At 43.1% G+C, this 16,811-nt stretch overlaps 3 protein-coding genes across 4 annotated transcripts in view; 1 reads left to right on the top strand and 2 right to left on the bottom strand.

Moving 5' to 3' along the window:
* Positions 1–3,066, bottom strand: part of LOC108628454 (protein Wnt-1) — a 50,595-nt gene extending 47,529 nt beyond the window's left edge. The window contains exon 1 of the mRNA XM_018030373.2: positions 1,874–3,066. Coding sequence (XP_017885862.1) covers positions 1,874–1,953 — 80 coding nt within the window. The 5' untranslated portion in view covers positions 1,954–3,066. The remainder of the gene's footprint in view (positions 1–1,873) is intronic.
* Positions 3,067–3,270: 204 nt separating this feature from the next.
* Positions 3,271–16,811, top strand: part of LOC108628493 (lachesin) — a 46,985-nt gene continuing 33,444 nt past the window's right edge. The window contains exons 1-4 of one of the 2 annotated variants that reach the window (XM_026816485.1): positions 3,271–3,593; positions 10,402–10,571; positions 13,881–14,091; positions 14,601–14,728. In XM_026816485.1, coding sequence (XP_026672286.1) covers positions 10,437–10,571; positions 13,881–14,091; positions 14,601–14,728 — 474 coding nt within the window. In that variant the 5' untranslated portion in view covers positions 3,271–3,593; positions 10,402–10,436. Of the gene's footprint in view, positions 3,594–7,852; positions 8,961–10,401; positions 10,572–13,880; positions 14,092–14,600; positions 14,729–16,811 lie in introns of those variants that run through there. The other variant, XM_018030458.2, reaches the window with a different exon arrangement.
* Mat1 (CDK-activating kinase assembly factor) lies at positions 4,083–6,380 on the bottom strand. Its single transcript, XM_018030363.2, has 2 exons — positions 5,300–6,380; positions 4,083–5,220 (listed from the first exon to the last, which is right to left on the bottom strand). The coding sequence occupies exons 1-2, from the start codon at positions 5,421–5,423 to the stop codon at positions 4,382–4,384; spliced, it is 963 nt and encodes a 320-aa protein (XP_017885852.1). The 5' UTR covers positions 5,424–6,380; the 3' UTR covers positions 4,083–4,381.

Genomic DNA, 16,811 nt, shown 5'->3' with positions numbered 1-16,811 from the left:
CAGCGTATCATCGCTATCATCGGGGCTTCCCAGATCGTGCATGCCGCTCGCGTGTGTCCGATCGAAGGGGATTCTTCGTCTATATACCACTTTAGACTAGCCAATTTTACGGTTACTTACTACATCAACTATAGTAACAATCATTAAAATAAATTTAGTATCAATGAATGTATGAATTGTTGTATCAAATTTGGTGCCAATCATTAAACGAAATATACACAGAAAAGTTTTTATCAAAGTCAATCAAGAACTCTGTATTCCCAAATGCTTTTAGGAACACTCATTGCATCAATCATTACGTGAAATGTTATAACAAATATTGTACTAAAAATTCCAACGATTATTATATGAAATAATCCAAGTATAGGACAATATCTATGAACAATAGGTGAAACGATCAGTAGAAAATTGTCCTTCGAGGCGAGCATTTCGTCATTGTCTCCTCCGTACGAACGTGCCTTTCTATGTACGGAAATGTGACCGCGCGCCTTCACGCTTGTGAACGTATCCCTCGCGCTTCGTCGATCGTACGTTTTCAAACGCTAAAATAAACGCTTACGTCGCGGAAACTTATACTCATGAAAAAATGCCCCCGTAATCTCGCGCGTCGGCCGACTATCAAACACGCATTTCGCGCTTAGAAAACTCGATCCGTAGCGCGCGCGTTCTTTCTTTCAACAACTCGCAGGATCTTGCAAAATAGTTTGAAAGACACGGTTCCAAACGTCTAAACACGATACGCATACCGTGTCGTTAATCACACGAAACAGAACTACGAATCGGAGCTGAAAAAATATTTCATTACGGTAATACGTTTCATAAGAGTAGCCGCGATAGTCATGGTAGAACGGCGATAATTAATTGGCAATTGAAAATGAAATTGCGCATACAAGCGTAGGTACACAAAAACGTGCAGTGACAACGTTCTTCATGGTCTCTGACGCAATTCTTAACGTTACAGTTGCGTTATTATATCTGTTTTATGTAGAAAACTATCGATCGTTGATAACAGCAGCCGAACAGTTTTATACTCAATGTAAACGAATGGATAAAAGTCGGAGAATGTGTTCCTGCTTAAATGAGTAATCATTTTAACCAACGAGTTAGGTTTGACGACGTCGCTATTGCAATTTTAAGAATGAGGGTGGTTATCTTGACACGCGTTTCCCGTAGGAAATTACGGTGAACGGAATGCCGAGAGTTCCGCGCGAACGGATACTCTGATCGGACAAATGTAGATCGCGAGATTACCTGGCGGCTCGCGACCGGCCACCTCGATCGCGCCTGCTACCGAGAATTAATGCCGCACACTTTTCACATTGCGAATCGTGCGCTTATCTCCCGAGTCGGCTTTTGTAGAACACATACTCATATCCTACTTTTCTGTTTCGTTATTGCACATTGAATAGATTTTATCCAACGTATATCGAATGGCAAACGAATCGTACAAAATAATTCCATGCATCGTTTATCGATGGCTTTAGAAACAACCGACACGAGTTTGAAAAACTTGAGAGTAGTTTGGAAATAAAACATTTACCTACAAGCCATCGATCTATTAATCTGTTCTTATATACAAAACTACGTCTGAACTTTCCCGGTGTACGAATTAAATAGGCTTCGTTATCTGTCATCAAGAACTGATGCCAAAGGTTAAGGTGAAGCACGACAAAAGGCTTTCAGCGAAACGGCTGTATAACGTTTGACGCAATTACTGATCTTGTAAAAGATCTTTTATAAAGTCATCTTAGCATGCGTTGAACGATACTTGAGTTATTCGCGAGACAAGACATGCCCCTTGAAAGCACGAGAAGAAATAGACCCGTGATGTTATCGTTACGACGGACATAAACAATCGTGTTGAACAACTCACCACCAGTTGGCTTGCGCACCATTTTGCCACGCGACGAACAGCAACGGCACGAGGAAGAAGATCGTCAGAATGGGCCGCATCTTCGGTTACGATTCGATGGCCTCGGTGACTCTCGTTTGATCGTTGGGATCGTTCGACGGGGAAAAGAAAAGAAAAGACAAGGTCGCACCGTCGTCGCGTCGCTCCCGTTTCAGCCGCGCATTCTTACGAGCGTCGATATCGATCGGTGATTCGCATCGACTAGTCGATCCCGAGGCTGACAGATCGAGATCGAACGTTGTCCGTGATCCGATACGATCGCTGGTGTCCGACGTATGCTTCCAGTTACAGAACACGACGGCTTGCTTTCTCTTTCTTTCTTTCCCTTCGACCGTGCGTCGTTTTCCTTTTACATGTTTCTCGTGCCGGATGGATTACAGATCTCGCGATCGACGCGCGTAAACCTTGCCAAAAAGGACGCGATCTTTGTCCTGCCGCGCACTCTTTTTACCACAACCGCGCTTTTTCGCTAAACGGGACGTTCAATCGTTCGAATGACTTCGGGGAAGAAGAATTCGCGTCCCGTCGCGTGAAAAATCGGAGTACGTCGAATACGTGAAACTCGTTTCAAGAATACGAAGCCGACACCGAACGCGATGACACTCCGTGAACGTTCGCGTACGTACTGTGGCCGGTAGTCACGAGGAAAAGGGCAACGGGGCTCTCTAGATGGGCGGAGCCTCCGGTCACTTGCGTGCACAGGATTGGCTGTACCACGGAAGAACCACCGAAGCTCCACTCGCGTTAATTACGCATTTCGGCACCGAGATTCACGCGTAATCACGCTTGCTCGCGATTCGTTCATGTACCGCATTTGTTTTCGCAACTTTCCACGGATACCTGCATCCACGAAGATCCGACAACCGACTGATTCAGTTTTCGATACGAAAAAGGGTAAGTTTCATTGTGGATCGGTCGATAAAGATCGATTCAATATTCTTGTGATTATCGAATGATATTTCGTCCAGGTGACGAAGTTGGCTGATTGTCAGTTTCTCGATAAAATCGATTTTGTCACGATGGTCGAACTGGCAACGGTAAAGAACAATCACGTCATATCGAAGCACCGTTGTACTTGTCTAATATAGTATCACTTTCTTTGACACGAGACACAGTTGTCGAGCAAGAAATTGTAACTGAGAACGTTGTTTACGTTACGCGTACATATCGTGTATCACCGCCTTGTACGCAGTAGACTCGATCACCGTTTGTAAACAAATACTTTAGTCGTCGAGCAAGTGTCCTATCTGGAACATTGAACGCCAGCCGTCAGTTCGATTGAAATGACATTGTTCCGTGTGTTGGATACGCAGTTTGTTAATCGGCTTTTCATCAACGATTCATTCGAGACAGTTATCAGTCGACTATAATAATTTTAATCGGCGGAGTATGTCTCGTTTGAATAACTTTTGTTCGGTTTCACTCATGAATAGTGGCTCGTTGAAGTATCGGGGAATTGTTATCGCATAATGAGTGCTTATAGCTACAATGTATATTTTATTGCTAACAGTTTCAAATCAAAGTAAAGTGAATGATTATACTTTCATACGCGATGTCGATCAATTATTTCGTAATATATGAAGTATCTCCGAATGAAGTGCTACAAAGCAAGGTAACACTCGTCCTACAAATTTACCTGGCTTCGTCTGACGAAATGAAAATTCTGGGATTCAGATTGATGGTAAGTGTTTTATACTAATACGGCTAACATTTTTTACCATATTTCGGATTTTATAAGAAATTCGTAATTACTTTGCGTTGCTAGAAAAGTTGGAAAAATATGACGACATGAAGATCAATCGTATAATTGATGAAACGCATTTTAATATCAAAATTTTTATTGAACATGTTATGACTATTCATAATATAAAAAATATCTCCTCCCACGTATATTTCAAACTTGGGATAATCGTAGAAGAATCCTTTCACCAACTCTGTTGGTCATTGCCAATCGTGTATCGAAATTTTTACTACTGTCATATTTTTAAAGTAAAGTAGTCATTACGAAGAACATTTAGGACTAAAGTTATAATTTTAATTAAGAATTACCATAAAAATAATGACCATCGTTAATACGTAACATCAGTTGGTAGTAAAGAAATGCAGATATCGTCTCGTATATCGATTTTAAGATTCACGAACGGGTAAAGGTATTCTTAACATATATCGCTATGTTTAACAAAATCGGTTTTATTTTGCATGGAAAGAAATGGACTTTTCTTACACATACACTCAATGAACAGTAAACAGGTACTAGTCGTACATAGTGTTACAGTATGCGTTACATAAATATGCAAGGCACGTATACCTGTAATCTCTGATTACATCACGGGTACATAGTCAGTTTGACTTTTATTGCTTCACGACAATAAATTGCAAACTTTGAATCGCAATTAGTCATATCTATCGTTAAATGTTATGTACAAAACTAGAAATGTAGTATCCTAGTATCAAATAATTGGGATTTAATTACACGGTCGTAAATTCCGTTTGCCGTTGCGATGGATTATAATACAAACCAGCCATAGCTTCTTGTAAAGCTCTTAGGCAAGCGACGTGCGCCTTGAATCCTCCTGCCCTTTCGGCAGCCGATTCAGCGCGCACGTGAGAAACGTAGCCGCGAGATTGCAATTCTCTCCAACCAGGTGGCGTTGGACCATCGGTACCTTGTTGAATGGGGGTGTAAGAGTACAGAGGCCCTTCCTCGATCTTCGGCATGGGCATGTAATTCTGGCTTCCCTGAGAGCCGAATTTAATTCCTGTACTGAATTGAGTGACCTTAGGAGGAGTTGCTTTCATTTCCTTCTTTGACGCTTGTATAGCAGAGGCAAATGTTTCTACAATATTCTTTGCATTTCCTTCTGAATATGTTAATTCATCTATCAGCGCTTCCTTTTCCCGAATTTTTTTCCTTTTGGCTTCTACTTCCTCTTTAGCTAATTCTAGTTTTCTCTCTTCCTCCTTCTGTCTTTCCAGTTCAATCATCTCCTCCAATTCATATTCGCTTCTCCCAAGCTTTGACTTGCTCTTCGTTATTTGATCTTTATTGTCTTTCTTATATTGCTCTATCTTCTTATTTGTTTCGATCACATCAATGTTGTTAGCCAAATTATATATTATGGTTTCTACTTCTTCCAAGTAATCATTGTATTCTCTTAAAGTTGCGAAATCCTCTTCCTTCTTATTAAAATCTCTGAGAATTCTTTTCCTTATGTTTACTTCTTTTTCTACCATAGGGTCTTCAAATAATTGTACTCGAAAATTTGCTCTCCTTAAAGGAATTTTACATTCAGGGCAAGAGCCAGAACCTGTAACAATAATGTATAGTAAATTAATATTTTTCTACATCATGTAAGAGTAAAATAGGCAAAACATTTACGATCTAACCTTTAAGGAATAATAAATCGACGCAGCTCTCGCACAAAGTGTGTCCGCAAATGTTTACCATCATTTTCAATGATGGATTTCGATATTTGGTAGTTTTGCATCTTGGACAAGCTTGATCATCCATTTTCGCAAGATAGACAAAAGAGACAACTATTGAACTTTTAACCTCCCTGCTTCTAAGAACTACTGCTTGTTTTCGCAAACCGATCGGTTACACACGGGAGTAATTCATATTTACGATGTGATTCTAGCACAAATTTGAATCAACTGAATTGTTTAACGGAATTAATCAACGAAAATATGATAACATTTTTAAACTTCAAAGTCCCGATAAGAAAATCGTGACAACACGATTGTTTGACATAACCTGTAGTCAAAGTTGTCGTAGTAAGGGAATCTTGAATCTCGAACAGCGTTCGATATAGCAAGATCGAACGAGGGGTGGTATCGCAGCGTGCATGATCGAAATCGACAATGTTTATCGAAAACGTTCATAACCGCGATACAAACTATTCAACGCTTCTAAAACGTAAACTGCAATATCCCTATAAATTAATCGGCACCCATAACCCTACTTAGCTGATTAAAACGCAACGTAGCAATTTACGAGCGAGCCTCTAGCGTTACCAAGCATAAAACGCGAATCCAATTATAATTAATTACAACTACTTCGTTTCGAATTCCTTTATGAAACTTTTATGAAGTTAAATAAAATCAACGTGTATATGCGAAGAATTTACAACCGCGATTCCGTTTTCACCGCCCGCTTTTTAAGTATTCAAGGCGTAACCAAATTAGAAGATAAACTTATCGGAGATACGTGTACTGCATGTTACGTCCGGCAGTGAATTTGTCCTTTCTTTTTTCCACGGATCCCGATTATCACGCGCCGTTACGTGATTACCAAGGGAAGGCGAATGGGAAGAGAAAAAGGTATTTCTCTGCGGGAAAGGAACTCGCGTCGGGTCCCTTGATACCGCGAGAGCCAGGCTAACGCGTCTTTCACGCGTTCCGCTTCTAACGATTTGGGGCATCGATCTCCCTTTCAATTCCATCGTGTAAATTGTACATTAAAAGGCGGTAAGAAAGGGACACGATGCATGCCCATTATACTCGAAAGAACAAAAGAGGGTGGCGATGCTTTGCTGCGTCTCGCAAGGCTCTACCCTTACATCTTCCTCTAAACGGACGACGACCCATTATTCACTCCTTTCGCAAGACCGACTCCGACGTTCGGTGAAAAACGTCCGACGACCGCGACATTTCTTAAGTAAACGAGAGCGCCTAGTCAACACGGGAATACCTATCCGAGATTAGCCAAAATCTTGTTTCGACGGGATTTCCCAAAGTAAACGCACGCTACCCCGATGTTGTCTCGTTGCGGGTAAGTGTAACGTCTCCTCTCAACGAGAAATTTCCCGTGAATTTAACCGGATCGTTCGTGCATTGCGCACCGTATACAAGCGATTTAAATTCAAATTCGAAAGCTCTGTGTTTAATTAAAGAGAACCGAAAATCTGATCGCGAATTACGATTACGTTCAGCGTTTACGCTTTCCATGGCGAAAAGTGGAATATAATAAAGCGGCGGTCACAAATACCGCATAAACGGCAAATATTTGACCATTTTTGAAGCGTGCATTACGCGACATTCGATAGTCCGGGTAATCCAAATGGCTAAAAAACACTGGAGAAAACGGCCTCGTTTTGTTTACCGTCTTTTCGTACGATCGAAGCGATAAGCTCGATCCAGCCCGTTTACGTGGAAAACGATGCGAGAGACTGGCTCCGACCAACCCTCTCTCCCCCTTTCTCTCTCTCTTTCTCTCTTTACCTCTCCCTTTTTCTTTTTCTGCCCTGCGCTGCGCTGCATGAAATTTGTTGCGGTGCAAAAGCTGTGTTAGTGCGTCGTGTGTCACGTGTGTAAGTACGACAATGACGACAAGGACGTGGACGATCGGGTTGGCGTAGAATTCGATTCTTGACTAGAGGATGCTGCACGTTCACCCCGTATACATATACATGTACAGTGAGAGTCAAAAGTGAATAAGTGTATGTATCAGGTTCAAGCGGTATCGCTGTATTATTATAAAAATAGAGAGGCCTGATTTCTATCTTAATTCACATTCCTTTATGTTCTAGCTTTTATGCAGTCAAGGAATATTTTGATAGAAGTGTACCCGAGTGAAGAATGATATAAAATACGTATTACATATTCAATGTGGAAATTAATAATTGATTCTCAGAAGAAGGTATGATTAACTTGATTGTTTCTATAGAATCGCTGTTCTCTATTCAAAGACATATGAGAATATGACGGAGAGGTTTACGGGGAGCATATTAATTTCGTAATTTTGTGCAAGTTACGTAGACGATTTGTTGAATAAACTCTGCACGTCATCGCCGTGCCAGTCGCTTTTGACTCTCACTGTATAATAGCGCGGTGTGTGGGTGCCCGTAATAGAACTAAAGGGATACGCTTGCGCCGGACGATGTCTACCCCATCTTCCCGTTGACTTTGGGTGAGGGAAAGCGGGGCGTGTGCAAGGACAGATGGCAGGGCGTCTCTCCCGGGCCGTGTCGCATGCACTGTCAGTTTCGCTCGGATATTCGGTACACGAGTTTCATCGCGCCCTGTGCCCGCGATAGTCGCGCACCCCGTTTCGAACGCAACGAACCCTCTCTCTTTCTCTTTCTATATATACACACACACGCGCACGCACGTTCGCCTTTTTTCGTTCGCGTGTAAAGCACGAAATTAGATGGTCGTTTCCTCGGTTCGTTTCAATTTCATTCGCGCTCTGGTTGACAGAGAAACGGGCCTCTATTCGAGCGCGAGATTGTCCCCCGATCTCGTTGTCTGTCACGACAGAGGAACGAAATCGCTGGAATAGTTCGATTTGCATAATAGAATATATTTGACAAGGAAGCGAGACAGTGTGGATCCGTTCATCAGATGAATATAGTTCCCAGTCGTTTTCCTGTTTCAAAGAACGCAAGAAAAGGAATAGGGATCATCGAGAGAAAAGGGATCGTCGTCGTATCGCTGGTCAATTAAGCAGTTCACGGATAAAGGCATGTAGCGGGAAGACACGGGAGGTGGAGAAGCGGGACGAACGATTATGGGGAAGAAGTATCGAGGGCGATTTCTATGCATGTCAACGCTTAGATCGCGAATAGCAGAGACATAATGGCGACGTCGAGTGAAAAAGCGACGGAAAATCGACTGCTTATCGATTCGTCCGATACGTACTGTCGTCCGCGATTTTGATTTCCACGCGGCCGTTCTTCGCGACATGCTGTATAGAACGCTTGATTCCGGATTATCGCACCACCACGTCAGGGGAAGATCGACGCTCCGCGGATGGGATCGGTCGGGAATAATTGATAAGTGAAAGTCGCCGAGAGGGAAAGAGAAAAAACGCGATTGCGAGATAGAACACGGGCAAAATCCTTTTGTCTCTCGTTTCATCGCCTCTCAATCCACCCACGCTCTCCTCCCCCGGACCGCTCTGTGTCTGTCAGTGAAAACCGGAGGAATTGTGGTGAATTTTTTTTTTCGAAAACGCGACGGTTATATCGAGCGACATCGTGGATCGACTATGAGAGAGAGAAACAAAAAATGAAGGGTTTATTTTTTGCCCTGAGTCTATTGTTTTCGGGTAAGTGGAAATTCATCAACCACGTGCTTAACAGTTAGAGAACGGATTGTTCTTTGAATCGCCGAGCGTACAATCGTCAAGTCCGAACAACCGAGCTTTCCCTCCTTTGTTTTTATTTTTCCTAAACGGTATTTTCTACCAGACAGAGGAATTATCCATTTAAAAAATATTTGGAATAAAGCAACGGGTAATGAAATAAGTAGTCATTTCTCGCGTACGTTCGATCGCGGTTATAAAAGAGGCACCGCAATGTACGTCGCTATAACCGAGAGCGAATATTCTCATAATAGCCGGGCAGGTAACGCGACGGAAGGATAAAAATGTTGGGAACATTCGTTATAATAATACCGGGGCCCGTGGCGCGATACATTTTCCAACAGGGCTCGACGCGTAAAGTGACGGAACGGGGTTCCCCGGCGATAGCTCTGGTGCCACGTATTATGAGATAAAGTAGTTTCTGAAACTGCAGCGTTGAAACTTCACCACCTACTTTAATACTTTATCACGGAGTGCGGCGAAGGTCTATGTCCCGGTTGAAAGAGGGTGATACGAACACATGTATATCGTACCGGATGTTTCAAAAAAACTCGCTCCTTTCGAGTTACAAAATGCTTTCAATTACGAGCCCGTGACGCTAGAACAGTCTATTGCGTGTCGCCCTGAGACCTTAAGTCCTTAGGTCATGCGAGGTAAATACGCCACTAAATTACGTGGTCGTAGATAAATGACTACACGACACAGTAAATAGAAGAATATATGTTCGTATATACGTTCCCTTTAGTATTGCGATCAACTGATTCATTGTTCCAACGTCTCGGATGAACGAACGCGGTTTTTATCTCTATTGTCGCACGATATATCATTGCGAGTTATACCATTGTCTCATTTAGTTGTAAATAGAACGATGAAAACGTCTCGAAAGTACGTACTTCGAGCCGCGCTTATTATGACTCCTTCGCCTGTTTCGTCGAGTACCAAAGTTCCAGTCTAACTTTTTGAAACGTTCTGTAAGTACGTAACCGCGGCCTTTTACCGCGCTCCGGGGCACCACTTCGGGATACGTTAAAATGATTTCTTAGCAGTTCCGGGTCCGTAGATCGCACGCGCGTGAGGCTCGCTCGTAAACAGTTCGGAGTTAACGAAATTCCGATAACGAACGGCGAAACGTGGCGAGCATTTTTCTCCTCTCGGCTCGCGGTTACCGCCGTTAAAGCGGCTCGCGGTGCGGCGGAGCACGGGAAATAATCTTTCGGGTCAAAGAACAATCCACCGCAATCTGGAGATTGAAATGAGCCCACTGAGAGAGCCCCGACCCTCCACACTATCTATATACACATATTTCTGTCCCAGCGTGTCTCTCTGTGTACGTCGGTTTTGTCTATTTTCTCCTCTCGTTTTTTTTTTTTTTTTTTTTATCATTTTCAACTGTTTCTACTTAAAGTGCAAGGACTCGCCCGGAGTACGTCCGATCACGAGATGCACGAGAACAGGGTGCTGGAGCCGCTTGACCGTGGACCTTACTTCGACGTCTCGGCATCGAGGAACGTTACCGCACTGGTTGGCAAAACGGCTACCCTCAGGTGTCGCGTACGGAATCTGGGCGATCGCACGGTAAGCAATGAGAATCGATGACTAAACAGCACGGTCGACTGCGCGTATTACCGATTGCAACGCTGACCCGATCGTGCAGGCAGTTACGTTTATCTCGAACTTATCGTAACTTCCTGGCGGCCGTCATGTAATGTATGTATGTGGTACAGATATCCATTCTGCGTGGAACGGTTAATACTTTGCAAGCTTGAATAGCCAGAATTCACACTGTGACGTTTATAAAACGGGAAATGTTTAACATCTTTATCTCCGTGAAATTGGAAATGGTCGCTGGTAACGAGCCGTGTATCTCTTCGTATTAAAGAAGCGAATCACGTGATTCCTGATACTCTGCGAGATTATCAGCCGTCAGCGACGATGGGAATTCAATAACTCGCAGTGATTCTTCTCGTAATTACTTCGCTACCCGTAAACAGTCACAATAGCTGATACTAACGTAAGATCTATTATACGCCTCCTTTTAGAAGTCTTAGAAGACCAGTATTTATTGTCTACAAAATCTGACAAACATTCCAAATTAACGATCTTCAGAGACTGTACCAATTGGAGGATTATGGTAGATTATTAAATGAATTATATAGCTTAATCGGCTAACAAATCATATAATAAATTATATATAGTTTCAATAGAAGTCTGTTTCGAATGAAATTGCTGAATAATTTTAATGCAATAATTTCAATGAGAGGCATTAAAATTTGACAATTTGCTCATTCGTGCAATATTTCATTCGATTATAAATTTGACGATATATGAATTATAAATTTATGAACGAAGATAGTTTTTCTCAAAGCCCGTAACAAATTCGATTTCTTGATTATTCTTCAGATACGTATTCGTTATAAAAGCTAGCGAGTAGGGTCTGCCAATCGTAAAAACGGCGAACCTTTGCGTTAATACGGTGGAAAAAGAATGAATAAAAGCGGACAGCCGTGCATAATGCAACGTCGGGTACAATTTAAGTTGGCTCATCGAGGGGTAACTATGTAACGAGTCGAAGTACGCCATCGCAATACCGATGGACGAAAGAGCGAAGTTTCTCGTTACCGTTCTGTCGTTCGTTTTTACCGTTACCCACTGCCGTTCCCAATTTCGAAGAAATTTAAGTAAAACAGAAGGCATCGCTTTTCTACAATACGCGCGGGCGGAGAGCAGTTTTTATTTCGCGCGCTCCCTACGTCCCGTGCACCCCTTTGAACCCGCACGAGGACGACGGGTGCGCAGCTCGTTTCTCCTTTTTTTTCGCGAGACATCAATATAGGTCGACCCTATTTCACGTGCATTTAAATGCACGTGTATCGAACTCCGTACTTAAATCCGTGTAAATTTTAGCAGAGTACCGGAAATGTGTTGCAAGTCAGTTTCGTATATTCTCAGTATGAGTATAATCGTAAAGCTCATAGGTGGATAGGGCTAAATTAGGATAAGAGAAATTGCACATACGATTATGGAAGTATCTCTGATAATGTGCGCTCAGGACCAAAATCTGTGCGATGAAACAGAGCGCGATGCACGAGAGGTTTCCTGAGAAGATCCGTTCTCTTCCCTTTTGTTTCTGTTGCGTAGCTCGGGTAGAATTTTCTCTGTTCAAAGGAACAAATTACGTTGTCCTGAAGTGCGGCGCGTTGATGTAACAGGCGTATGAACACGAGAAAAAGATGACGCGGTACGGTAAATGCTCGGATCGGGTTTTCCATTAAGCTACTTATGTGATACTGTGCATAATTTATCATGCCACAGAGCCACGCCGGGTCCCTCTTCGTTTTTTCTTAAACCGCCGCGTCGCGTCCTCGCCGCGCGTGCCCGTACTTAAACTTTCAGGAGAACGGTATAATTCTCATTCAAGCCGGCGAGCTCATCTTGAATCAGCTTTAATTGCAAGCAACACTTTAAGCTCTACTTGAATTTTCGACGATCGCCTTGAGTAAGTGTGATTTCGAAATAATCCCGATGGATTTTCATCCGCGTTTATGAACAGGTAAAGAACATTTATGAATACAGGATATTACTTTGTAAGCTTTATTTGATGAAACGCTTTCTGCCGCGGTAGATTGATGAAATAACGAATGTATTTGAATACCGCGATCCTCTGGTGGTTAAGGATTCTAAATAGCATGCAATTTCTAGCCTATTTAAAAGCGCGCGCGGGCGCATATCCGAGGAAATACGGTTTAACGAAGTGGAACAACAAATGGCATTAAACCATCAGCGCGCAATCAATGACGCCCACTGCGAAGGCGTGAAGTACGACCGTTTTAACTGGACTCTATGACTACAGAGTGTACATCGAATGATGCATATTCAACGATTCTCGTGTTCAGAGACGTGTACGTGTGTCGCTTGGTGTAACACACGTGCGCGAGGTTCCGCGTACACAGGCAAAAAGTTTGTCACACCGACGGATAACGTTAATAATTATTTAGTTGACAACAATCGGTGTCCGACTGACGCAAATTGATGTTTGCGAACACATCAGGACGCGTTACAAGAACATTAATTACGGTTATCTACACTGTATCTGGTGTCCCGTTAACAGCGTTTCTTACGAGGAAACAAGCATTGTTCAAATTATCGTACGAATTAAGTAAACCCCGCGCGTGTTAATAAAAACGAAAATACGTCACGGTTATTCCGTGCGTGGAAAAGTGAACAAATAATCGGTACAACCGTGTGTATATGTACTGCTTGCAGCCAATAGAGGATATTATTCAAACGCAACCACCGCGTTTATCCCCGTATCAGAGATGGAATCAATTTCCAGTCGTTATTCATACGAGATGGTAGTTAAGCGTCGGTTTCATTTTAACTTTAAATAGTTTCACACGCGAAAACGCGCCGACAAACGTTCACGGTGCAGTATATGCATCGATACCCGGGGCCATCAGTTCAATCATTTTGCTTGCTTTCCAACCAGCTTCACTCGATGCCTTAACGCTACAAAAAATCTCGAATCCGACCGATTTTGATTCGTACAATACGTAACGCTGCTTGATACGCGTTTATCAGTTTAATGATGAATAGCGGTTTCAATTTGCCGGAGTAACCGGAGATTTTGGTTGCGCTGCGCTCTGGGGATCATTATTTCATGCGCGTGAGGATTTAATTCCAACAATATGTCCATATATTCTCGTTTTGATGCGTCTCTACCTGGATATAAGGATTAATAATATCTCACCTAACTGTTAAATAAGTCCTGTAATCATAATCCTTCAATAAATCACATAATTCATGAAAATATTACAAATTATATTCCAGCAATGATATATTTCGTTCTAATCCGTTATGTATGGATGCATGTATGTTCGTACACAGGTTTCCTGGGTCAGGCACAGGGATATTCATCTGTTGACCGTCGGCGTTGAAACTTACACGTCCGACCAAAGATTCGTTGCATCCCACTTCCCCGGGACCGAGGACTGGACGCTGCAAGTGAAATACCCACAGCGTCGTGACTCCGGAATCTACGAGTGTCAAGTGTCAACGACTCCGCCGATCGGTCATTCCATGCATCTATCCGTCGTCGGTTAGTTGAGAAACTTCTATCACTTTTCCTATAGTGTACCCATTTCGATTTTTTGCTCGTGTTGTCTCCTTGCAATCTTGCTGTCGAATCCGGGCGGTCGCGTCGCTCCCCAGTTTCGTTGCCCGATACCCGTTAATTTTATTTTCACCCCGTACGTCCATCAGGATCCGCCCTCGCTCTCCTAACCCGACCCGTAAACACTCGACCGTATTTTCTAATCGGAACGGCTTTTCCAATTTCGACTTTACTCCAAATTTCAATTAAACGGTCACCCTTTTATTTTTTTCGTTTGTTTGCTTGCAGCCAATTTGCGTTCCGCGAAACCGAAACGAAGAACAAACACGGCGTACGCGCGTTTTTTATGCTTTCTTTCCCGCCGTTGTGTTAGTGATATTGCACCGTTTATACATACGTATACACTTACATGTTTTTGCGTTTTTTATTTTTTCCCCGATAGCAGAAATTATTGCGATCGCTGTAATTCATCGGTTCTATTCTCTATTCTGCAGAGCCTATCACGTCGATCGTCGGGGAACCAGAAATGTACATAAACAAGGACAGCACCATGAATCTCACTTGCGTGGTACGTCACAGTCCCGAGCCACCGACCGCCATTTATTGGACCCACGATGACGAGGTATTTCACTCTTGATACGTATATGTACTGTGCATGTATTTAAACGCGGGCAAGCGAATGCGTGAAAATTATTTCACCCTCTTTCGTACAAATTATCGCGGTGCAGAAAGAAGGAGCTGAAAAGTAGGGCGGCCAGAACATTATTGATCACCATTAACGCGCGGGATGAACGTAACTTTAATACCGGATTCGTGAACCGCACGGTCTTGTTTTTTTTTCTTTTTTTTTTTCACTTTAATTTACGCGTATGTAGATAGAGATCTCGCGATATCGCAACGATAGAAGCAACGATACGGGAATCCCGTTGAAAATCCGATCGACTAATGATAACGACGTTTAACGGGCAATTTGAACAAATTCAATTTGACGAGTTGGAAGAGTTTCGAAGTCGCGTCGAAACGACGCGGAGCGATAACGAGGCATCGGGCAGGGGTTGGCGTGGGGCTTGGTCGAGGGAAAATTTTCCAACGTAGGTATGTATTGTATGTGAGTTACGAACATTGTTCGCGCGACACAGGGCCGTAGTCACGAGTGGTATCGAGCACTTGATTATATAATTTCCCTCAACTGGGTTAAACGAATATTTGAGGAGACTCCGGGCAAGGTTAATTTTTCTCTTTTTGTTTTCGCCTCCCTCTCTTTTCCTCTTCATCGATTTTTAATATTCTCCGTTCTAAACGAATCCACGGATATCGAACAGAAGTCGATTTCTCTCGAAACACCTGTTCTCCTATCTTAATCTAAATCAAGTTTTTTGGTCCGCGCTTTGGCAAATAGATTTTGCGACGGTCGATCTAAAAAGATTTGTAAAACAATTTCCTTATACAGATATTATCGACGAGCCCCGCGAGTGGAGTCGAAATTATTCAAATAGTAGTTTATAAAATGAATTATTCAATTATTTCCCGCAGATCTGGTCGCCGCGTATTCGGCATACGAAACGAACCGCGACTTGCTCGGCATCTTTAGAAATTTACAATCTCTCGTTGAATTTTGATCGCGGGCTCGAATCTCCGAAATCTCTTTCTACTATCACCATTCGCGTTCTGTGAAAGTTTTCACCTTGTTCCAGGCGCGCCCCTGAATTAGATATAGCACTCGATTATAGGTCGATTCCCTGACTTGTTATCTACCGGATATTTCGTATCATTGATATTCGTTTAGCGGTAGATCGTTTTATTATTCATTTCATTACGAAATCTACCCTCTTAACTTACACCCTCCTATATACATATAATATAGCTCCGTATCTTAGGGTGCCTGAACGCGAGGCAATGAATAAAACTATCCACCTAGAGACCAGCCCGATACCTGTTCCCCATCCCGATTTTCACCCTCCGGTTACTTTCTCTCTTTCCCATTTCTCTCGAGTCCTTTGCACACGCCCTCTTTGTTTCTCTTCTTCTCTACATTCTCTCTTACAATTCCAGCTGACTCTCTTTTTTATCTTCTCCGCTATATTCCTCTATCTCTTGAACTTCCTCCAGCAGCCTGCCGCATCTTTTTCATCCGCTTCCTCTCCGTTTCACCTGTCTCTTTCCCACCACTAGCCGCATTGTCTCTCCCGTCCATCCTTCTTAAGAGTGTCAGTTCTCTCTGGCAGCTGGTCTCTTTTGTGTACCACCGCGCCTGTCTTTACAATTCGCAGCCTTCCACTGTCTTTCACTCATTTTTAGTCCCATTCCTCTCTTTCCTTTCTCTTCTCTCTCTCTCTCTCTCTCTCTGCCTCTTTCGTGCTCATTATCTCTGTCGCGTTTTATGCAACGGCATACGCCCACTTTCGCGCTCTATCCCTTCAGCTCGGCGCAATTTTCCATCGTTGTCACTTCTGTTTCTCTCCTCTCTCGTTCTCATCTTTTCACCCCTTCCACAGAGCGCACCCCTGTTTTCTACCCTATCGACTTTGCAGTCATTCTGTCTCTTCTTTGTCGCTCTATCAGCTCTCGCGTTCCTCTCCACCGCGTCCCCTCCGTTATTTATCTCGCCTGTTCCCCCTTGAAACAGGGTGCTTCTGGTGTATCAGCTTCGTCTCGCTCGCACGCATTCCTCGTTCAACGGCAGACAGTGTGTCAACACCTACGCT

This window comes from Ceratina calcarata, unplaced genomic scaffold (genome assembly GCF_001652005.2).
Source record: "Ceratina calcarata isolate Rehan_Ccalc_2016 unplaced genomic scaffold, ASM165200v1 scaffold525.2, whole genome shotgun sequence".
NCBI lineage: Eukaryota > Metazoa > Arthropoda > Insecta > Hymenoptera > Apidae > Ceratina > Ceratina calcarata.
Note: the sequence above shows the minus strand (reverse complement) of the source record. Positions and strands in the feature narration are given on the sequence as shown.

What these genes read in the sequence shown, in the direction of transcription:
- Mat1 (XM_018030363.2), bottom strand. Translation starts at nt 5,423, where the DNA reads ATGGATGATCAAGCTTGTCCAAGATGCAAAACTACCAAATATCGAAAT. An exon ending in CGATTTATTATTCCTTAAAG is followed by an intron (nt 5,221 to 5,299) that starts GTTAGATCGTAA and finishes TTATTGTTACAG; the next exon opens with GTTCTGGCTCTTGCCCTGAA.